The sequence below is a fragment of the Mastacembelus armatus genome, chromosome 19 (genome assembly GCF_900324485.2).
Source record: "Mastacembelus armatus chromosome 19, fMasArm1.2, whole genome shotgun sequence".
NCBI lineage: Eukaryota > Metazoa > Chordata > Actinopteri > Synbranchiformes > Mastacembelidae > Mastacembelus > Mastacembelus armatus.
In genome coordinates, this window is record NC_046651.1 from 1,481,265 (window position 1) to 1,505,884 (window position 24,620).

Genomic DNA, 24,620 nt, shown 5'->3' on the forward strand with positions numbered 1-24,620 from the left:
TTACTTTGAGGCAGCTGCCAACTTTAGTTAATTTCCCTCCGCTATACTGACTGGAAACACAGGTGATCCACCAGGTAATATACTGGAAACACTTGCTGTTAGTATATTCAACGCAGGGGCAGACTGAAACATTAATTCAGGCTGGGATTTGACTCCATCCCAGGCTATTCCCAGGTTATTGCAAAACAACAGGCTGCTAATATTTTATGTTTACCCTATTTGTTGATATAGAGTAACAGGTAGCGATTAGTTTTAGATTTGGACAATACTGTATTTATAAAAATTTGGCAGTGAACAACAAGCAGCATCTACAGTGGGTACGGAAAGTATTCAGACCCCTTTACATTTTCCACTAATGTACACTCAGCACCCCATCTTGACAGAAAAAAACAGAAATGTAGAAATTTTGCAAATTTATTAAAAAAGAAAAACTGTGGCTTTTAATGAGAAATAAAATGAACTTTTTTGATTTTGGCAAATGGCTGCAATGACACAAAGAGTGAAAAATTTAAAGGGGTCTGAATACTTTCCGTACCCACTGTAAATGCTGAGTTTCAGTATATGTGCAGTGTATCCACTTTCCCCTGTAATATAACCTAGTTCTGGCAAGTCCGTAGTCTGGGGTTACTATTTTTTTACTAGATGAAACCTAACTTTAATTTAGCGTCATTGCTATGACAGAATTCGTCCATAAAGACAGATGATATAGAACGTTGGTTACGTATCGTAACCCAAGATTCTGTGAATTCAGCGCAGCCCTCTGGGTTATCGCTATGGGTCATATCCCCTCTCGCGCCTGCGCACTGAAGAGAAATTCATTTACGCCCACCCGGGGTGGGCTCCCCTCGCCCGAACCGAGTGTCCACACGTCCGCAGCTCCCATATATAAGAGCTCTCCCCTAAGAAAATGAGCTGGTCTTTTCTTCAGCTGGCTCAAGGGACCAGTGGGGCCCACAGCCCAGAGGGCTGCGCCCAATTCACAGTATCTTGGGTTACGATACGTAACCAACGTTTTGTCTCATTGGTGCGCAGCCCTCTGGGCTATTGCTATGGGTCAAAGCGATAGCCAGAAATACTCTACGCCTCACTGGGCCCAGCCACCCAGGAGAAGAGTCCGAAAACGAGAGGAAATGCGAGTAACCGCCTGACCCGAAGCGGTGGGATACGTAAGCACTGGTTTCATAAAAAGCTGAAAACAGATGCCTGTCCCGCATCCGTGTAACAAAAGACGCCTCCCGGGCTTGCCAGCCTAATTACAACTGGGAGGCTCCCAGGACAGCGTGAGAGAGGGGTGAGCTCATAACATCCTGCAAATAGAAACGCACGAAGGAACACGGGGAGGCCCACGAGGCCACCGAGCAAATGTCTTCCACTGACAAACTGTGTAGGAGAGCTGTGGAGGATGACACTCCTCTAGAGGAGTGTGAACGGAGCCTGTGCAATGGTCTCACATAGCCAGTGAGAAAAACGTTCTGCAGAGAGGTGGGAGCCCAGCAAACACTCTCTGTAGTGAACAAACAAGCGCTCCGAATGGCGTCACTCCACCGTGTGTTCTACATAACATGCCAGAGCGTCCACTGGGCAGAGAAGCTGTGAAGCAGCTTCCTCTGCGGACGCGTGGGGAGGGGGAACGAAGCCCTCCAGTGTGATCACTCCACATCTGAAAGAACTAGTGATGCATTTAGGCATGTATACAGGGTTAGGACGCTGAACTGCTGCACTGCGATTCGCCCTGATCTGAAGACACTCCGGGGATAATGATAGAGCCGACAGATCGCTGACCCTCTTTGCGAAGGCTAACGCCAGCAGAAGAGAGGTTTTTCCCGATAAAAAACGGAGAGGGACCTGCTGTAACGGCTCGAATGGAGCGTCCGTGAGAGCACATAAAACCACAGCGAGGTCCCATTGCGGAGGCAGGGGATGTGCGACAGGGCGCTGCCTGCACACCCCCCTCAGAAAACGCTTTGTGAGCGGGTGACTGAACACCGATCTGTCACCGAGCCCCTAATGGCATGAGGAAATAGCCGCAGCATATGATTTAATGGTGCTAAACACTAAGTTTCTCAGTAATAACTGGAGAAAGGACAGAATCACGGAGAGAGGGTATGCAACGGAAGAAACGCCGTTCTCCGTACACCATCTCTCACGCGGCCCATATGACGCTGTAGTGGACCGGGCGGGCGCCCCTTGTATGGTGGCAACGACGTCGGCGGACTCTCTAAGCGGTTCCTCTCAGCAGCCAAACCCACAGGTGGTGCCCTATTACCGGAAGGCTGACTACCACACCCACTGCCTGCGACAGAGTGTCCTCCCTCCATGGAAACGTCCAGGGGGAAGATGCCCACGTGCGTTGCAGAAGGGGAAACCACGACACGCCAAGTGTACCCCCCCCCCCTTCCGGGTGATATACGCCGCAGCTGTCATGTTGTCCGTTCGGACCAGAACGTGGCGACCACTCAACAGTGGAGACAAGTGCCGGAGAACTTTCGACACTGTGAGCAGCTCTAATTTGTTTAGATGCGCCACCTCCCTGATCGTCCACTCCCCCTTTACTGTCTGGGAGAGGCATGTCCCCCCCAACCGGACAGGGAAGCATGACACGTGATTCGATGGAATGCCCAGGGAAACCCCTTGCGTCAGAGTGCGGGGGTTTTTCCAGTAGGGTCGCCGACCTCTCCTCCGAGAGTATGGCCCTCATAGGTAATGAGTTCGGTTCCACACCCAGATACACTATGGACTGAGTGGGCTGGGGCGTGCTCTTTTTCCAGTTTATGGTGAAACCTAAGTAGTTTAAATGATTCACTAGTTCCGCCGTCTCTGCAAGAAGAGGGTCTATGACCCATAGTGATAGCCCAGAGGGCTGCGCACCAATGAGACAGAAACTGTGTATCCTAGCAGCTATTTTTCACACTGGTTTTAGCCACTAAGCTAGCCATGCTCGGTAGGCTTTGTGTGTTTTAGTGTTTTTGACATTTTCTGTCACTTTGTGCTGCCTTTTGGCTTTCCATTTCTAGTGGTATGTTTCCCATAATGGAATAACTTTCAGTGATGACATCTTAATTTGGCTATTTTATTATAAACAGTGATTCATTCCATGTAACCTGTCAAGAGTGTGGGGAATATGTTTTGATACTCTTCATTATTAACATCAATCAGGGTCAGTGTATTTTGATAAACCCCTCTCCCCTACACTCCCAGTACAGAATCACTCTACATTACACCACTTCTCACTCCATATACACAGTCAGATGACTGTTCAATAATCAACAGAACCAGAATACATTGATGTAAGTGGTGTATTAAAATGTTAATGAAGACTAATATGTGCAAAACTAAGGTTGGTTGTACAGCTTTATGGGAGAGCAAACAGAGCCTAAGCTTGTGAGTCAATAAGTACGTTAACATAGACAGAACACCTGTTGACTTGTTTAGAACAATATTGGTGGATGAGCAGGTGGATGGTTGCTATGCACCGAGAGTGAAAGTTGTGGTTGATGTGAGAATTCTGAGAGGTCCGTCTACTTATCCTGCTGCTGTGTTATTGCCGGTCAGGTTCACTGTCTACAGCAGGCCAAATGACCCGCAGGCCACCAGGAAATGTCCCGGTGCTCCCAATAGTCATTCTGCCACTGATTAAAGGACAAATACCGGCAAACGCCAGCTTTAATACAAAACAAACATTACCACATTTTTTCATTGCCTGCCTTCTAGTGATGATTTTTTGACAAAATGCAATAATACAGCATATTTCACCAAATAATGATCAGATCTTGCTCTGCCAAGAATGTTCACCTTAACAAGTCAATTAGCCTCACACTTCAGCTTTAAAATGACATTTTTCTGTCAGCACTTGGAACGTTAACTGTGTGTCATCGTTCATGTTTCTTTTCATCTATCTTTAGTTGGTATAAAAAGCCCCATGAAAACTTTTTAAAATGCACCACCTCCTGATCTCAGTTGCAATATAACACAATTATAAATAAGTTTGACAGTTTCAAGTCTCTGCTGCCACTCTGAAATTTTCATACTAAAGTAAATTAGATAAAAACAGCAGTTGTCTGGAGAGGAAGGAAGTAATCAAGCAAGAGCTTACAGCCATGTTTGCAGCTCTGTGAGGCAGAGTAAATGTAAAAAATGTTGTGCCAATCATTCAAGATGTTGAGATATTTCACAGAGCAGGTTAAAAAAATGCTGGCTCCAGATGAAAATTCATGAGCATTAAAAATTATTGTCTGATTTTTAACATCTATCTATAGACTGTACGTCATCACAGGCTATTATTTAACCTTAATAGTCCAAGTTATCAGAGGGGAAGAAATATTCATTTTTAATCACTAGATTGTAAAGCCTGTCATTAAAAACACATATATTTGAATAATCAGTTTTAATACAGATCTTAAGACTGCTTACAGATATTGCAAACATTTTAAACCCCTGTTAATCAGACACACCTTCATATATTCAACAAACAGGCACACACATTACATCACGCTAATATTGCTGTGGCAGATTATTGGTCACAGAGTATTTGAGGAAAAAAGCTTCCTCTGGTTTAGCTTTTCTTCCCCCTAATTAGCATGAATCACCATTAAGCAGCACATTTTGCCCACATCTGCACCACGTTGACCTAATTGTGGTGGATCTTGGATTAAAATTAATTCAGAGCATCGCAGTGTGGATTGTTCTGAAGAATACGGACATACACACATAAATATGAATGAAGAAATTTAACAAAATTTGGGATTATCTTCAATTACTAATTCATTATAATGTGTATTAACACAGATGATCAGTTGTGCCAGTAAAGAATCTGAATAAAAATCAAGTGCCTCCACTTGCATAATAAGTGTGTGACCAGAGTGTGTGATAGCAGGTCTTGTCCGTTGGTTAGTTTTATGGATCAGCACTCCAGTTGATGTGAAGGAGGGAGGACAGATGGATGGAAGCTGAGATGGACAGTGTCATTTTCAGCTACCCCACCACCATTACCACCGTGTTGAACACCTCTTTCCATTATCGACTTGCTGTCTTCATATTTCCCTACCCCCAGGGCCAGGCCAGCCATCATGCCATAGAGAGGCTGTCATGTCCCCCATACACACACCAACACACAAATACACACTTGTGCACACACACTCCCGAGAGCACTAGGCAGCTAAGCAATAGTGACCCTTCACACCCTGCTCAGTGTTGTCTCTTTCCCCTTCTGCTTAGTGGACCTTTGCATCCAGGTTGACTGAAGCTTGAAAACCTTTGGCTGTGGTCATGGAACTGCTGACAGACTGAAGAGACATTAGACTGGACAAATTTAAATATACTCAACACGAGCATTTAGGAGTTGGGGTGTTGGTTTTGGATGCAGGTTCAGGTTAGAAAAATACCAGGTTAACTAAGTTTAAAAGCTTACAAGACTGTTTATCTGTTTGTTAAGCAATTTCAATGTTGAAATCCATTTTGAAGAACTCCCCAATTTGCCCTAACCTCTTACTTGTATCTATCACACTCTTTTATATAATCTGTCTGTATCTCTGTCATAATCACCATCTGTTGAACATCATCAGGAATGAAGTGTAAATCTTACACTGTACCTCCTGCATGTGTAGAAGTGCCACTGTTTTCACTAGCTGTTGATTTTGAACAGAGGGATACTGTGATGCAGTGCTGCACGCTCATAGTCCTGGCCAACATGCAGTGGTTCTTCTCTTGTTCTCTTTTCATCTGTTTCTCTATCTGATTACAACCTCTATTTTCTCTCTCTTTTGCTTTGCATTGCCTCCGTTTTCTCCCTTCATTTGGCACACATTCTCACTTTTATTATGTCCCATGCTGGCCTTTTATTGCCCACCAGCAACAAACTTTGTGCAATTTGTCATTGAGGGAGTATGGATGAGTTCTTTTGGCTGCCTCTGCCGCACTCACCTAAAAATCTAATCAAATCAATGTAGGGCTCTAATCACTTCCTCTCTCGCCTTGATTGCATTTATAGATGTTCTGTCGCTCTGCGCCACCCCAATCGAGCATTTCATAATTACTCTCCTCTTAAATTTGTTTATTTATATCCTCCAGTACAGTATGTGCCAAGGCCTATGCCATTGAGTGAGAATGAGAAGTTTATAGAGGTAGGAAGAGAAAGGGAAGGATCTGAAAATCATTACCACCTCCTATGTACTCAGAATAGGTGCTACCTTCTTTATATTCATAAGCACATTATGTATAGCACTATTAAAATATAGAGGTACTAAAGCGTAAAGACATTTTTTGTAAGAACTATTTAAAAGTCAAGACCCAACAGCACTGTAATTACTCTGACTTAACAGTACTGAAAGGTACATCTGCTTTCTTTTTGCTATTTTTCTATATCTGGTTGCATTTTGTTGTTTCTGTCAGATACAAAGCAAATATTACTTAAAAACAAACTAACAGTGCATGCACAACTTGCTTCACTAATTTTAAGGAAGTTTTTGCTTACCCAATCCAAGCCTTTGGAGGAATGCCTGGTCTTTGCTATTACAGGGTTACATTGTGGGTGGTATGGGTTGATGAAAAAAAGGCATTTTACATGGTAATGACCACGAGTGCATAACATAGTTAAACATTCTTCTATATAAAGTAAATTATCTTATTTACAGTGGGGCTCTTTGGTCAGTGTTCTGCTTCCAGATGTTATGATCCAGTTTTAATGCAAAGTTTTGATAAATCTAACAAATGCATGATATAAAGGTCCGTAGGGCAGCATGTTACCCCCCCTTGGCCAAGTGGGCGTCTGAGAGGGGTGAAACATTAAACCCTGAGAATAAAGGCAAAGGGGCAGATGAGACATTTTGCATGGCCAAAATTTGTTATACAATGTCTTTAAGTGCAATTAACATTGTTACAGTATCTTCAGGACCGGGAATTTTTTTCACACTAGCATGTAGCTCATTTCCTGTTAAAGTTCTAACAATTCCATTTTACATTAACTTTTAACCACAAAATGTTTACAGCTAAAATCAGCATCACCTTGGGTCTATTATTGGGATTTGACTGGTATATAACTAATAATAACCAAACCAAAATGGTGGCCTGACCAGTAGCTGTCAGTATGAGACTATACACTTGGAGACGAGACTCAAATGGAGGTTTACCATTGCACCTAAGCTCAGAAGCCTCCAACTTGCACATGTATCCATTTTCTGAACATTTACATAACACAAGGCATATACCTTACCATGCATCTGCTAGCCTAGCATGGCGGCATCAACACCACACCAGGACCACATACAGTATTATTACAAAACATTGCATTATAAGTGTTTCCACATTGTTACCAAAATTTTACTACACGTTCATGAGACCAGCCGTGCTGTCTCGGTGTCATTTTAAGGGTATCAAACCCACCTGAGCATAAAGGCAAAGAGGCAGATAAGTTTAGCTTGTGCTTTGCTCGGCTGCAGGGTTTATTATGCAATGTCTGTCTCACTAGGGTTATAGGTCCCTTTCCATGTGCCGTCTCCTGACCCTTAGTATTGCGATCACAAGCATAAGCACATGTGAAATAGGCATTAGACTCATTTTAGACACAGTGATATTTAAAAGACAGTGGGGGTGTTTTTTTTTTTTTAACAACTTAACTTCTCATAAGAAATGCCTTTATGAATTGTAGCTGTTTTAACTCTCTTTTTTCTATTTAACCTCTTAGTTCTACTCCGGAGCAGATCTGCTCCTAAAGTTGTATGTCCAGATATTTCACCAAAGATCGTCACACAAATTTGAATACAGTCTAACAAATTTTTTTAATATTTAACAACAGTACAAATACAGTACAGTAGGCTGGTCCTTACCTTTCTGTCGCGTTACTTCATATGTGTACTCAAACATGAGTGTCGCATATCGTTTAGTTCGTTAGAATCCATAGATCAAAGTGCCATGTTTTAGTCCAAAAGACGTATTATTATACAGTAAATCCATAAAACCAGTGTCCTCCTCATGAAAAGCTGTAATCCGCTTCGTTTTACGGTTGATTTCGCCATTTATTCAATAAAGTTTGCCCTAGCAAGCTCGACGCTAGAGGGGGAGGGGAGTCATGTTTCACATTTTACAGCGCGCTGATAGAAAACTGGGAAGCTTTTGCTTCAAACGGCACCAAGGCCATCAATATAACTCTTAAAATGTAAGAACAACAGCTAGTTTAATTTAGCTACGTGTTGTTCGGCCGTGTCCCGGCGGGGGAGGGGGGGTTGGGGGATGTGTCGGTGAAGGTACTTGCTGTAAAACCAAATTTACACCTAAATAGACTGAAGTAAGAGTTACTGACCAACCAACATCGTTAAGGCCACAATCCGATTACCTGCGGAGGTTGTTTTCAGAGCAGATTTGGGCCATTTACATATGTGGTGCTAGATCTGATTCATAGGGTGACCTGTGACCGAGCTTACCGAGCAGAATGGTAAGATCAGAATTCATGTGTGTTTTTTAAATGTGTCGTGTCATTCGTAAACATGAACAGGAAGCATCAACATGAAAGGATGGGAGCTGGATCAGGAATAATGAACAGCTGGATTGGATGACACATCTGTGAATAAAATATTAACTTTACACTGGAACCCGCTTAGCTGCTCACCTCAGCCTGAGAGCTGACAGGCCTTGGATCCAATGATGACAGAATCCTAGCCTCTCTATGTCCATCTTATTACATCTATCCACAACTACTGAGGGTATAAAAATGTTCCAAACACCAGCTCTTTCCATTAAACTGTCTGTGTAGAGGGGGAGATTTGAACCCATATTGATTTCCCCTTTTAAAAGAGCTGATGTGAAGAACAAGTATTTAGAAGCATGAGGGCTTCTTGACTTAGGGCGACCAGCATATAGATTTTTTAGAAGGGTGTTCAACTGCAAGGTTTCTATTTTGTATTCACTGTGGAAATTGGCCTTGTGTCTCACCAGAAATGTCACTGTGATTTCCTTTCATTAGATATTATGTCCCTTCTGTATGTTCCAGGTTCAACTGATTCACTACAATCACGAGCTGTACACAAATTATACAGAAGCTGCTAAAAGCCCCAATGGACTGGTCATAGTGTCCATATTCATGAAGGTAAGTTTCATACATACTGTATGTTTAATAAATGCCTGCCTGACAGTTTGAGGGCTTTATTCACTTATAAGAATTTCATTTCATTTTGACATGTCATGGCCCAGCAGTTGCTATGACAACAATTGGATTACATACTGGACTCCAACAGAGCAAGATCTTGACCTGGTTTAATGAGTTTTTAAGCAGTCAAAGACAGCGACAGTGTCAATACACAGATAAAACATGTAGGACAAAATAAAAGAGATTAACATCATGTTCCATGCAGAGAAGATTCACTTGAAGGTGGATCAAGTGTTCATTCAAGTGCAGCAATACTAGGTCACAAACATGTAGGAGTGTTTTTGCTCTTAATTAGGCTGTAAAAACCTCCAACACAGCATTTAGCTTTAAATTCTTAACAATTTGAACTCAACGCAGTGTTTGCCAGAGCTCACAGGCCATTTATACAGTGTCATATCTTAGTCTAACAAGTATACATGCACCTTTCCCGTAAGAGAAATTTCTCCATAGCCTATTGGAGGATTTAAAAAATCGTGTAAATGATCCTGCCTTAGGTAACAAATTAAAGGCCAAACCCTGAATGTTTTCTGTTACAGTGAGGGGATCTCATACATAGCTGTGTTGTGTTGTAGGGATAATTTTGCTGGTATGATTTGGGTCCACTAATCCTGAGTTCTGAGTGATCACCCTTTGATGAGTGATGTCATTGATGTGTTTTCTTGTGTGAATTAGGTCCCACGTGAAAATATCCATGTGTATCAAAGAAGACTAACCAGTATAAATAAAGAAATAAATGAAAATGAGGTGGCCATCACAGTTAAAACATCAACCCATCCAAACACCTACACCAGTAGCACTGTCCACTACCATCATCAATGAGGAAGTATCTTTTGGAATAATGTTATTCCATCCCTCTAGTAGAGTTCAGACCCTTGGAGAACCAATGCCAAGCTTTTCTGGCAGCATATGGTTTTTGGTTTCTCTATGTTATCCTTTGGAATAACACAACACATAAATCACTTGCCAGATCCATATACACTAACTGCAAAAGAGGAAGGGTCAATTCATTGGAATCTAGCCTAACTTTTTGTTGGGCAAATGGTACAAAACACATTCTGAATTTTAACAGGATACCAAAGCCTGTTTCACTGGCCCATTAGATAGAAAATAGTTTTCAACACATAGTACAATTCACATGCCAGATGATAGATTTCTTAGTAGCCTCACTTATTCTAAATATGACAGTTTATCACCTAGCTAAGACATGTAGTAGGTCTCTGTCATATGCATGCAAAAAGAGGGAGTGGAAACAAAGCAAACAAGTATTACATGTTAAGTTTCTGCATCTATAGGACACTGATTAGACTGATTATCTGTTTGCATCGTGTTGCCACATGTTGGTTTAAATAAACCTACCAGGAGCTAAACAGTCCTACAGCACAATGGTTTCTGGGCTCCCATCCCTCCACTCCACTCTCATTCCTTTTTCTGAAATCTTCAGAACCCATGACACACAAATGATAAGCAATCCAATTATCCTGCAGAGCAAAACAATGTATTTCTTGGCTAAGTGTCAAAGCTGAGCAGCAGTTTTAAAATGGTGGCAGTAACCTCTCTTTGTTGTGTATATGAGAGGTCTCCATCTTGAAGGTGAGAATCAGAGATCAGAGAGGTAGCCCAGGTCCCTGGCACTGTGTGCACTAAGGCTGAAAAGTTCAGCTGCTGACTGCTAATTAGCTCCCCAATGTCAATGGGACCATTACTGAGTCTTGAAGAGATAGAGGAGATGCTGACCCAGGTCAAACCTCCTCAATTCCCTCCTCCAGCCACATAAGTGTATGGGTTGAAATATAAGAGAGAATGCCCATAACACAACTATGGAGACACATTTTTAAAGAGCATTTTGCAGTAAAAAAAATATTTCTGGAACCTGTGACTTGCAACATAAGGTAACCTTGCAACTCATTTCACATTGCTAAGTGTGCACTCTACAGAGTTGCAGAGTGGGAGTAGCCACTATGAATGTTTCATTTTGCTAATATCCTCAAAGTTCCTGAGCACAAAAATAATCTCCAAGACTGTATGATGGTAAAATAGTTTGGTGTTATAGCAATAAGTTTTAATTAACTCTTTTTCTGAGACAAGTTTAGCCATAAATACTTTGATGCCCTTGAGTCTCTATTGCCAGCACTATAGAGAATAAGCCAGTCAGATGGTGAATCAGACATCTCAAATTCAAAAGGTTTTGCTATAGGTACAAAAATGGCACAATAGCTGACAAATCTATACAGTACAAGACTCTCCTAGAACCCCAAAAGAATCCAATTAAGCTGCAGATTTTTTTTTTGTTGTTGTTGTTTTTGAAATGTGTAATCTTCAGAGGTGCCCACAATTGCTATCACTGTGCAACTTTGCAGAAGAAATCTTGAGATGCACACCATTCCACTAGCGTGGCTATTAGGTGCTATCCTCACTATGTTGTGTGATTGTGAAGACTTTGTTTTACATGTAGTTTTTCAATTGAAAATTTAGATGGATTCAGTTTTATTAAGCTTTAGATAAATACTCTGCCATGGTGCTCTGTCATTGCAACAGTGCAAATTCAAAAGTAGTGAAATGCAGGAAGGACAATTTTGTTGGTGCCCACATGTCAAAAAATATAGCAGCGATCTCCAGAGAGATAAATCATTAAAAAATGACTCAGCTGCCACCCACTGATACACCTACCCAGTTTTTTATCTCATCTCTCTCTACTTCCATTGTCTTGTTTAACCAGGTCAGTCTTCAGTAGTAGCATAGAGCAGACAGGTGGTAATTAGCCACATCTTTTTAGGAGCAGAAGCTAATTTTTCTCACTTTTCAGTGATTCATACTGTCCAAGGCTTTGTCAAATTTACAATCTCATCACTGTGACTCAGAATGCCAGGAAGGATCCCCATTTAAGGAATGAAGCCGTGAGGCTTCATTAAGGATAGCAGTGGGAACCTCTTTGTAAATGAGACTTACAATAGGACAGACATCAGGGCAGGGATATACAGCGAATGCAAGGCCATTTCACTCACTGATTCAGTCATTTAATTGTCTATGTAACAGCCAGAAGTATGTGTATTTGTGGTTATTCTGTGTCTGATCGACATTCAGCCATATGGTGCTGTCGGTACTTCTCTCACATCTAATGTGAGGACATTCCTGGATAGAAGAAACAGAATGAACAAATTCCCTTTGGTGCTTTCATAGGAAATCTATGAAAATGAGAGAGACATAAAGTAATAAAACTCGTGAGCAGCATGAACTGCTGGTAAAGGCATAATGCATATCTGAAGAGCACAGGGTACAGGTCAAAAACTAAGTAATTTCAGTCATAGAGAGGAAAGGGGGAGGATGAGCACATCTCTTTTTAATCACTTCGCCCAAAGACATCTCAACAATTAGAGCTGTAAAGTCCACTGAGCATGAGGGAGGGATAGATGGAGTGACGACAAAGACAGAGAGGAGTGAAAAAGGGCACAGGGGGGACATGAAGTGTGAGGTGTTTCCTTTAACTAAGCAAGCATATCTTTGAGTTGGGAACTGCCACACACTTCACTTAAGATTTCACTAAACAATGGAGTCACTGAAGCAGAGTGAGAGTTAGGAATTAAAAGGGATTGCTGGTTATGTATTGTAACCGAAGATTCTGTGCATGCATGTAACAAACAGTGCCAGTCAGATTACAATTGGGAAGCTCCCAGGACAGGGTGAGACAGGATCCATAACTGAGCCACAAGGCTTGGATGGAGATGCCAATCCCCCATGTTGCATTCTCACCAACAGACAAAGAACTAGGGAGAGGAAGCTCGCTGAGCGCAAACCCAGGGGGATCCCCCTGTGTCAGCGTGAGGTATCTTCCCCAGTACCACAGATCCGGGCCTACTGACAGGGGGAGGGATAGCATATATCTCTGGTGTCGCACTGGGTCGAGCCTCAGTTGAGGGAACCAGTGCTGAAGCTGCCTTGTATACAATATGCTGAGTGGCACCTTCGGGTGAGCTGCCGCAGTCATACCCAGTAGGCACATAATTGATTGAGCCGCGACAACCCAGCAGGGAGAGAAGTAGAGTGGAGAGGGTTGCCGCTCTCTCCTCCGAGAGATGGGCCCTCATGTCTAGTGAGTTCAGCTCCACCTCGAGATACCCTACGGTCTGAGTGGGCTGGGGTGAGCTCTTTCCAGTTTATCACACATTCAAATGATCCACTAGTTCTGCCGTCTGCTGCCATGACTCCTCTCGGGAGCAGGCCAGCAGAAGCAGGTCATCAAGATAAAACAGGACCCTCATTCCCTTTCTCTGTAGGGACTCCAGTGCCGTCTTGACATGCTTGTAGATGGTACAAGGAGCCAACAAGTACCCGAATGGCAGGCGCTTGACGGATAGCTGATCCCCTGGAAATGGAATCACAAGCATCCTTCAGGACTATTGATGTGAACCAGCTGCTCTGGTGAATGCACTACAGGAGCTTAGCCATCGTGAGCATGTGAATTCTTCTGACCTGCATCATTTTGTTGAGACTCAACTCTCAACTCAATTCTCGGGAACCAGGAAATAACAGCAGTAAAATCCACCAGCCACATGCACCAGTGGAATAACTGAAACAACTCCCTTCGACAACAGATCTTTTATTTCTGTTAGCAACACCCATGCATGTACCAAAGAAGTGAGGCATATTTCTCTCACCCCACTGAATGGCAGAGGGGTCGTGCAAACTGAGTATGTCCGCTGTGGATGAGCTCGTCCATCCAGCAGTTTATCTCGCAATGCCTCCGCCACTCTGGATGAAAAGTCTGTCATGTGAAGCCCCTGCCATTCTCGCTGACAGCCATCTTTCGGCTCTCTCCACTGGTACCCAGAAGAGGACTGGCGCAACCCATGGGGAGCCCTGCCCAAAAGGGCCAATGGGAAACAGAGTTAGCGAGGGGGTCTGATGAATCGCTATCCGTGAGCGCTGTCATGCAGTCAAGTTAAAGACTAGCTGCCAGAGAGCCCAAACTAGACAGTACCAGAAGAGAGTGTGCCTATTAGCATGCTTGCTAATGCTTTCCGGTGTCGGCTTGGCGGCGAGAGGGCTGCACTGTGTGGTAAAGGCATGTGAAACAGCCACAGCTGCCTTATGATTGGCAAGGGTTGGCTGAGCTACAGAGGAATACTTGCTCTTCAGGGGGATGTAAACATGTTTATTTAACATTGAAGCATAAAGATGATTGACACATTCCTCAGAACACTTTTCACCACATACATTCCTCACGCACTGTCAGAACCTCCACTGCTTGAAGGGAGGTTTGGATGTCGGAGTGCACCAAGAGCAGGCTAGCCTCGGTGCCTTGGGAAGCCACCAAAGTGCAAGAGGTGTCTGGTTCACCGCCAAGACCATGGGAAAGCCCCTTACTGTCAGGTTGGCTACATCCGTGATGGGGAAGGTCGACATTAGGGCCTTCAGTTTGGCTGGTGAAGAGATAAGCAGGTGCAGGCCATCCCCAAAGATGTAGCCACTGTAGTCTGATGAAGTCATCTCGGAGAAATGGTGCTCTTAATGTTTAGGTTGAAGAAAAGGAAGGGAAGCGCTCACCTGAAATGCACCGACAGTCAGTGTGAGCGAGGGGGCACATTTCTCTTCAGTGTGCAGGTGTGAAGAAGGGATATGAGCCAGTAGTGATAGTCCAAAGTGCTGTGCACCAATAATATAGAATCTCAACTTTTGGGGGAAGGTAATGTGGTGCACTTACGGGTGTTAGTAGATTTTCTAACAGGTCTCTACATTCTCTGACAGAGCTCACCAAATTATTATGCTAGTAAGTAATGTTTGGTACATTTTACCTAGCTCAGTATCTTAGGAATTACATCTACATTAAATGATTGTGATACATGTTTGGTGCCAATACAGAAAGTAGTGTAGTTTATACTACCTTATCCAATTATTTGTCCTACTACACTCTGTTGGAATTCTGTCCATATTCTACATGCCACAATTTGCATTTGATATCCTAGGAATGACTTGTAAGTCAGGTAGATCTCTGTGTTTTGTCACCCATCTTGTACATATGCACAAAATAAACAAAATGGGGAGAGCTCCAAAGTACTACTAAAGGTCTAAATACTTGTACAGCAGACAAAAAGATCTCATTGAGTTAATTCAGAGTTTTGCCTAATCGTCCAATTTTCTGACACTGAGGTAGTTTTAACTTTTCTAATTTTATGATGTGGTTGACTACATTCTGTGTGCAACAAGATGAATTGTAATATTAAGAGAAGAGCAAGGCTGATTTCGATCATCAATGATAGTGAATGCTTTGAGTGTCTGTCATTATCAACATACAGTATGTTTCCCTGTCAAATAATGGAATATCCATACGATATACAGCTTTCAGCCTCGAACAGTCCATTTGCTTTTGTACTATGCTCTTTCTATTGTCACTGTCCCTTTTTCAATATTTGGCTGCACAGTAGTTGCATGCTCCACAACAGCTAACAGCCTCAGTGCCTTAATATCCCATACAAGTTTGTATTTGTATATAGTTATGCACATATATGTTATCTATATGCATATACAGTTCTTGATGACAAGGAAGGAAGAGCAGCAAAAGACCTCAACATGAAGGGAAAAATGTAATAGGTTTCCAAAACAGGCAACAGGCAGGCACAATATGACAACTGATAATATAGCAGAGGTGAGAAAGTTGCTGCTATCTGTAATATAAGGCACAGTTGTGGCTCATTGAGGGAGTCAGGATAGGTGTGCAGGGAGAAGCTGAATTGGTTTATCAAAAGGCATAAAACTCTGATGGGGAGAGAAGATATAAAGATTTCACCAAAGAATGAGGGATAAGGAGAAATAACGGAAGACAGTCAGGTATCTCCATGATATGGAAGATTATTGTCACTGAGACTGCTTCATAAAGAACGACTGCCTAAATTCATTGCCACAAAATCATCATGTTTCATTAGTATTAGGTTATGAATCTCTCAGACTCAATAACATCAAGTTATGCTTTATGTTGACACAACACCATATGTTTTCTCAGCAAATAAATGAAAAGAGTGAATTATCACCCGGTCCTACTTATGTGATAATAAGACTTTACAGCTGCAGATTATAACTTATATCTATTAAACTTGTACATCAACAACAAAAGAGAGTTATGTGCTGGAAGGTTTAGCTAGGCTACTCAGTTCTGACTTAAATTTAATATGCAACTAATAATTTACGCTATATGTTACTGTGCCCTGTTACATTGTTGTAGAGTCAAAATATGCCATCATACTCATCTCTAATAGAATGATACTTATTTTGATCCACAATAAAGGCATGTTAAGTTAAAAACAAAAAAAGTGTTTACTGTTTGGAAAAAAGGGGGTTGTGTTTTTCCATGGTAGCAATGCATGTCTGCAAGCTGTTTTTAATGATTTCTTGAAAACAGCAAGAGCCTTTGTTTTCCTGAAGGCAAAGCAGCAGCAGAAGAGCATGTAAGAGCATCTGACTGTGCAGAATACATCAGTGGGTTTAAACATTTCATGGGTGTTAAAGGTGATAGATTAAAAAATACAATGCATTATCTTTTAGAGTAGATTATCTGTAGTTTAGTTTTAGATGGACTCTCAATGCATTACATAATTTGTCTTTTTCTAACCCAGTCTTTTACCACTCTGTTTTTCTCCTTTAATCCAGATTGCTGAGACATCAAACTCATTCCTGAATCGCATGCTGAATAGAGACACTATCACAAGAATAACATATAAAAGTAAGTGACTGTGCAGCAATCTAAATGTCTTGTTTTTTGGTCAAACATAGTTCACTGCCTGGTTACTTAAGTATACACTGAGCCAATAGCTCAGAGTCTAGCAAAAGGCCAGTTGTTTGACATTCAAATTGTCTTTTTGGCTCTGTTAAAGCAGCATTATTTCATTTCAAAGTGGTAATAGAAATGCTGCAGGATAGAGATGATGAGAGGCCTGCATTGGAACTTGTGATAGCAGGAGGAACCTGTTGGTGTAGAAAGCACATTAGGCAGCAGTCAACAGCTTCTCTCCAGAGGTTTCCCTCTGTCAGCCTGCCATACTGGATAGGCGGCATCATCACGGAGATCGCCGAGGGCTAGTAGGAAAAAAGAGGTAAATAATTGGATTAATGGGTGGGGAGCGGCTGGATAAACACACCAACCCCTTGTGGCTGGGAGGGATCTCAGAGGTACCAAGCAGAGCAGGAGGCTGCAGGCAAGAGACAGACAGGGGGAGGGTGTTCCTCCGGGTCCAGCTGGAAGACCTGGAGAGGAGCATGGATTCTGACAGCTGTCAAAATTCTCTCAGATACACCGTCTCACATGCACTGACTCACACACACATACACAGACAGTCACACACCGCCCCCTCATGCTCGTGGGTCCTTAGGCATATCCCTCTCACAGCCAATAATGCTGCGGGCCTAGCGCTTTTCAAAGCACATATGCACACACATGCAAACACAGACACATACACACAATCCAAAGAGAATTATTTATTTCAACCACACGATCCAAGATCACTGATAGAGCTGCTCTTGAGTTGTTGTAGGCGAAGTGTTAATAGGATATAGAGAGGATCAGAGAAACTTTTTTACAGGGATTTTCTCAAATTAAGCTAGCCATGCTTATTTTTTAATAAATTAATATTCTTTTGATGCATAGTGTTTAAAATATGCAGTATTTAATAGTGATGCAGAGCACAGTTGAATTAGCGTTAACGTTGCAGCGGTCCACCACAGTGACCTCATAAAAATAGGCAGCCCATTTGTCGACAGGCTGGAGTGTGAAGAGGATGAGAGAGAGTTGCAGTCTAATTAGCGTCTTGTCAGCGGAGGCAGTTTGGATAAAAGAGGTTTTGTGCTGCAACACCAACAGGCTGTCATTCACAGAATAGTAAATGATATGTGAAAGAAGAAATGAGAAAAAATGGTTATGAAAGATGAGCTCACCATGAGGAGTGGCGGATGAATGTACAGCCTGCACACTAAGAGTAGGGAGTATTCTATTAACTTGCAACTTCCAAAGAAGCTTTTGGTTAACATACCCAGACAGAATTATCTCTGGGGTTGTAGCTGAAATTGTTCTCTATTTACTACCCTGTGCACTTTATTTCTCTAATTTTATCTTACTGGAGCATACAAATTTCCTGTGAAATATGTTCCTTGTGCAGTGCGCTCACAAATGTCCAAAGGGTAATTTAAAAAAGTAGCATCCATGGCTTGTGATTGGTTGATGATTTGTCTAAGGTGTCTGCCCAGTGTCCGCTGGGATCAGCTCCAGCTGCAGGGTAATTGTGTAAGGAGATAGGTGGCAGTCTTGCAAGCTTATATATGTACAGCATGTACTTCTAGCCATAAATCTCTTTTTTCTATCTTTTCTCGAACTACTCTACTCTTGTGTAATACTTATTTTTAGTAACCTGGTAACAAATCCAGTGTTTCACTACAATATCCTCTAATAACACATTAAAACTCTGTCTTCTGTGTGTTTTCTGACTGCCTTTCTGCCTGCAGATGATGCATATCTACTGACTGGACTGAATATAGAGGAGATTTACCCAGAGACGAGTAGTTTTATCACATATGATGGGTCGATGACTATCCCTCCATGCTTTGAAACAACCACATGGATCCTGATGAACAAGCCAGTGTACCTCACACGCATGCAGGTAAGCCTCAGTCACCAACTGGGGATTGCCAGTCTCAGCCGAGGATTTTCTCTAACTTTTGTTCTGCCTGTAAAGCATGTCAGCCCAGCTTTTGTTCCAAAGCATTCTCATTTTTCCTCCATAGAGTCTTGCCTGGAAGATAATATAATGGATCAAAATGCCTAGCTCGCATTTCCATGATGATTTTGAAAATTTTTTTCTCAAATGCTTTTTCTTTCTCTCTACCTTTCTCTGTCTACTTCTAAGATGCACTCCTTGCGGCTGCTGAGTCAGAACCAGCCATCTCAGATCTTCCTGAGCATGAGCGACAACATTCGCCCAGTCCAGCCGCTGAACAACCGCTGCATCCGCACCAACATCAATTTCAGCATGCAGGGAAAAGACTGCCCAAACAACAGGGCTCAAAAGCTCCAGTACCGAGGTAGAAACAGTAACTTAAATAACCCTGCTGCTCCCTCCATCTCTGACATTCATAGACTATTCCATACGTACTGACTGAATTTTATCATACAGATACATCTTTGTTTTCATATTATATCCTCTACAATATAGCACACTCAAGAGAAATTCTCCATGTAGTTAATCAAATCTTGCATATTATTTTTTTACCATAATATTGCACACAACAAATAGTTTATAGGGATCTGGATGCACAGCATCATGACTACACAAGTCAGATGGATTTTGTTCAAACAGAATTTGAACCAGCTAACAGTTTAGTCAGATTATCTAAAGCAATTTCGGTTAGCACAGTAATAGCACAGTAATAACAGGGTAATAACATATCACAGGACCAGCAGGGCACTATTGAGGAACTACCCTGATACAGTATATTTATAAAAACAATAAGAATGCATTTCTTTATCTGAGTTTCAATGTGAAGAGCAGCTAGACAGGTAACAGTTTTTAGCCTTTGTTTCTTCTTCCATTTAATTGAGAAAAGGACACAAAAGGTTGCCTTATGAATTAGAGTTATAATTATATGTTCAAAAGTTTAAATGGAGTGAAAAAGAAATATAAAACTTTATAATTTACTTCTACTGATAGAAATGGTGGTTGAACCTTCAAAAACAAGACCCAAAACAAAGAATTGTCCTTTAAAATGAGTAGTCCCTGTAGCTTTTTATGTTCTGTAAAGTTCTAACAAGCAACTGACAAGATATACTCTGGTCAGTAAGCATGATAAATTATTGCTCACCAAACTCTCTGCTTCAGGGGTAATGTTGCTTCTGACTGCCCCCAAAGTAATTTGCTTTAGAAAGACCATCCACATCAATACCAGGGGATGCATGTATGCACCCCATTATAATTAATAAACTTAATATGAAATTTGAGTGCCGAGCTGGGGCTCAGCTGATGGTTGATAAAATGCACTCTGCAGATTGATGTGCTAAAAAGACAGAGGAAAAACAGCCAGTAGAAAGTCAGATGGCAGGGCAGTCAGAACACCTGTTTTGTCCCTGACTGACAGATCTGGCTGAAAACTGGCTTGTCACTACTCACTGCAACCTGGGAGGTTTTGCTGCAGTCTGTTTGTCATCTACTCTACTCTGTTTCAGCCAATATATCTGCTGCACAGAATGTTGAATTTCACCCCCAAAGCTTAAATAAATTAATGGTGAGAGGTAGCCCTCAGTCCCTGCTGTCCATTGTGTTATCCTGTGTTTTTGCTTAGGGTTTACTGTACTATGGCCAATTGTCTTTCTGCTCGTACCGCTCTCTCTCTCTCTCTCTCTCTCTCTCTCTCTCCCTCCCTCTCTCTTTCTTTTTGTTCTGCTCCATGGAAACTCCTCCTCCTTAAAAGATGAAATTCTTATTCTGTGCAGCAGTTGTGGGGAGATTTCAAACCTTCCCACCCAACCTCAGACCCCCTATTTCCTAGCAAATGCACACTCCAGAGGCTCTACAAGCCAAGAGACCCAAAGACCTTCAAGATGAAGTGAAGAGGTGGTGTTTTCTAATTAAAAGAGGAAATATGTCTCTTTAGTGATTTTTATCAACTTTCAGAGTGCAAGCAACAACACATGCTCTTCCTCTCCTGAGAAAGATGATCACAGACTTGGGAACTGATGTGTGTGTGTGTGTGTGTGTGTGTGTATGTATGTATGTATGTGTATATATATATATTCTCACTCTTATCCTTCTCCTGTCTTCCAGTGAACGAGTGGTTGCTAAAGTAGCCTGCCTTGGGATCAGAGATGGAGAGCGGGAGCAGTACGAGGCAAGAGGAAAGGCAGAGGGAAAGATGTGAATTTAGGCTTAAGGCTGCATCTCATCTAAGATTATTTCATTGTATAAAGACAAACAACACTGGACATAATCTGAATTAAGGAACTTTGCCTTGGGGGCAAAGAGACTCTTCTTTTCATACATTGAGAAATGTTTAAACCCTCAATCTAACACATGCTAACAAGTCCCTTCCCCTTCTGTACAATTATATCTATACAGACATTTTGATACTTTTTTGGGAGAAAATAAAAAAAATGACACTTGGAAACAAACTAAAAAATAAAAGATTTATTTGCTAGCCTCCCAACCAATAGGACAATGTTGGGACGTTAAAGCCTTTGTACATACAGATGTTCCTACCAGTGGGAAAATTCAAGAACTAAATCACTGCCCCCACCCTCCTGGTCAAGACGAAGTGCTCCACAAGACTCACATGGCCGTTTCATTACAGTCACCAACAAGGCATGCAATCAGAAAAACCAATAGAGAGGGAATACAGCCTTATGTTGTCATTTTCCAAAACTAATCATGTCATGGGGGAATGAGCAAATATTTACAGGCCTGAGAGCAATCATTGTCTTGGCCTTGTTTGTACATATTATAATTATCAATACTACAAAAGATGAATATGTAAAGAAAAGTAATGAATTAACATTCAAAAGATATATTAAGATTTTAAAAAAGACAAAAAGTTGAGAATTTTAAAAAGCTTGGTGCACTTTGAATTCTGGAGCAGTTCCAAGTCTGAGCTGATGCCTTTTTTTCTGTTTTCTTGTTTACAATCGTCATACACTGTGTTTGAGTAATGTTATCAGCCCAATAAATGTGTCTGAAAAGTTCACTTTGGAAAATACTTCACTATATGAGGATCTGACTTATTGTACCTGTACCTGTTTTGTACTGTCCCATATTAAATGTTATGTCAATATTACCCCTCACAGGCATGCTCAATAACCAGCATCACAGACAGCGCACCGATAGAGGTCTCCTGGTAGCTTTTTCCTGACAGAACCTGTAAATGAATGGCATGGGATTGTCTCCTGCTGATACAGATTCACTGCTGCAGTCTGGCTTTCTTTGCATTGTTTGATACAAATGAAGTTTATCAGCCATGCACAGAGAAAACTCTCAGGGTTAATGTGAGCTGTCATAGTCTTCCAAATCACAGCAGTGGTCATCTTGGTAATAAAGAAGAGAGAACCCGCTGGTGAGGGCAAATGCCTTAGAAATAGCCATCAGGACTCAACAACTGGTATAGGAAGTATAAGTTCAAGATAAAGGGAAAGCACAGCCATATTAATATATGGCTTTTTTTCAATCCTCCCATGGACAACCACAGCCTGATTTATGCTGAGCTTGGTGTGAGTAGTTTTCCCCACAGCAGCCTGTCCCTTAAGGCTCACTGTGGTTTCTCCTTGTTCCAATTAATAGTTAAAATTGATCCAGTGTCACAAAATACCCCCCTTTTTTTCACAATAGCAGCCGTCCCATGTTTTGGTTAAATTAAGTTGATTAACTAACTTTGAATTCCATGCTCAGTCTGCCATTAACAACAAACACTAGGTTTATAACTTCAGGTCATCGTATGGAAAAGGATGACGTATATAAAGACAATCATGTTCCTACCTATGTTCCATTTAAAACCTGCATTCACTTGCATAAAAAGGGCTAATGGTGGATTAACTCTTGAGACTTTCACACCTTTGAACACTGTGTTAAGTGGGTATGATCAGAAAGTTTCAAAAATTGGCTGATTCACCTCTGTCAGTGCCTACTTTTCTGGAAGGAGAAACTCAGAAAATTAAGCACAATAAGGCTAATTGACCAATCGACTAATGATGCTATTCAACATCACTTTTGCTCTTGTAACTGGACTGGAGCAAATCCCTGAGGACAGTTCATCTATCTGATGTGGGTCTAATGGTTCAGTAGCTGTAGACCTTTTCACAAGTCCACATATTTTGGGTACACAGGCATAAGTTACAACCGTTCCCAAAGAGAGGATTCTAAAATGATTGTGCTTTTTTATGAATACCAAAACTATTGCTAGCTATAAAAATTTAAAGGTGCAACACTGAAAAGTAGCTAAATGACAGTGTTGTTTTATTCTATTTGGATGCACAGGGCCTAACTATAATGTTCCTAGTAGGTATATTAGTTTTATTTCAAATAGCTGGGAGCGTACAAACCTGAAAATGAAAGCCTCCTTAGCATACCATACAGGCCTATTAAATTTTAAAAACATTCATTGGTCTGTTTGTCATAGAAGCAGTTTAGTGTTCCAGGGTGGTCCACAATAACTGCCTTTACAGAGAGTTAGTGAGAGGAAAGGGGGAGTCACTGAGATTTTAAGTCTTTTTTGGTTTTAAATTTAGCATGGCAGGAAATATTATTGGAAGAAAATGAACTGATCAATTTATATGTTAAAATCTTACATACTAACACAAGAAAAGAGTGAAAGAGATTTTGTATCTTGCCTCTTGTTAAGTGAAGCACCATGCCCGGCATTGTCTGCTCTGCCAACAGGGTCCCATTGTATTGATTCCTCTCTCCCAGCCCTCCTTCATTATCTCCCAATCAATTCAGGATGCCTCTTCTTGTAGCCCTGATGTGGAGAGAAATACTGCTTCAAAGCACATGGGAGTGTGGCTGCACATCTGCACTTCTGTTTATCTGATCTGTGATCCCTTTTTTCTTTTTTTTATCCACATCTGTAATGAAATGATAGAGGGAGGAGATTTCTCAGAGGTCACTAATGCCCAAGATTATGGAGGCCATTATTCTACCTGATGTAAGGATTGGAAACCTTGAGGATGGATAATATATACTCCGAATGATTCGATGCCCCAATCCCTATCTAGATACTCAAACCCAACCTCACTCCACCAGATACCAACAAATAAGTAGTTCTGGCCTTGTGACTCCATGGTAGATCTAGCTTCACCAAAAGCAATGAGTGTTACAAGGTGTGTATAAATGTCTGTGCTCAGATGTGCAGGGGTGTGCATTTAATGATATTACATTAATAAGAGTGTAATAGGGTGATGGCAAGCAGGGAGTTAGAGTGGAGCGGAACAGATGCGGAGCCAAATCGAAAATGTGATCATCTCCGCATGTGCGTTCACTCTTGAGGCGCACATGTCCAGATGTGTTTGCAGCAGTGGGGCTTTCAATCAATGCTGCTGCCGTGGAGTCAAACTTTTCTCCTTGATTCAGTTAGAGGAATGCTGAAGTCAGTGCCTCTGGAAAACAGAATGTTTGATACCAATTACACCCAGTTTTTTTTGTTTTGTTTTGTTTTGTTTGTAATTTTCTGTTATCTAAGCAGATTAACTCAGTTAATTGTCTTGCCTAAAGGCAGTTAGATTACAGTCACTGAAAGAGAAAGATTGAACAAAAAAGATCTTGAATAATTCTATAGCAGAAATGCTTCTTGCTTTCAAAACTGGAAGCAAGTGCTATACTGAGACACTACACTGGAGCAGTCAGCCATAGCTACATGAGTACATGTCCTGCTCACATTTCAGAATCTGATTTTTACCTACCACACACTTCACTTGGCTGAAGTGACTCCCTAAAGAAGACTCTTTAAGGTGGAACCTAACTAACTAACTAAC

The 24,620-nt window shown here is 41.6% G+C and overlaps 1 protein-coding gene across 1 annotated transcript in view; it reads left to right on the forward strand.

Annotated features, from left to right (window-relative positions):
- ca10a (carbonic anhydrase Xa) overlaps positions 1–21,814 on the forward strand; it is a 225,703-nt gene extending 203,889 nt beyond the window's left edge. The window contains exons 5-9 of the mRNA XM_026315653.1: positions 8,981–9,076; positions 16,775–16,847; positions 18,620–18,774; positions 19,021–19,195; positions 20,932–21,814. Of these exons, the coding sequence (XP_026171438.1) occupies positions 8,981–9,076; positions 16,775–16,847; positions 18,620–18,774; positions 19,021–19,195; positions 20,932–20,954 (522 nt within the window). The 3' untranslated portion in view covers positions 20,955–21,814. The remainder of the gene's footprint in view (positions 1–8,980; positions 9,077–16,774; positions 16,848–18,619; positions 18,775–19,020; positions 19,196–20,931) is intronic.
- The last annotated feature ends 2,806 nt before the right edge of the window (positions 21,815–24,620 follow it).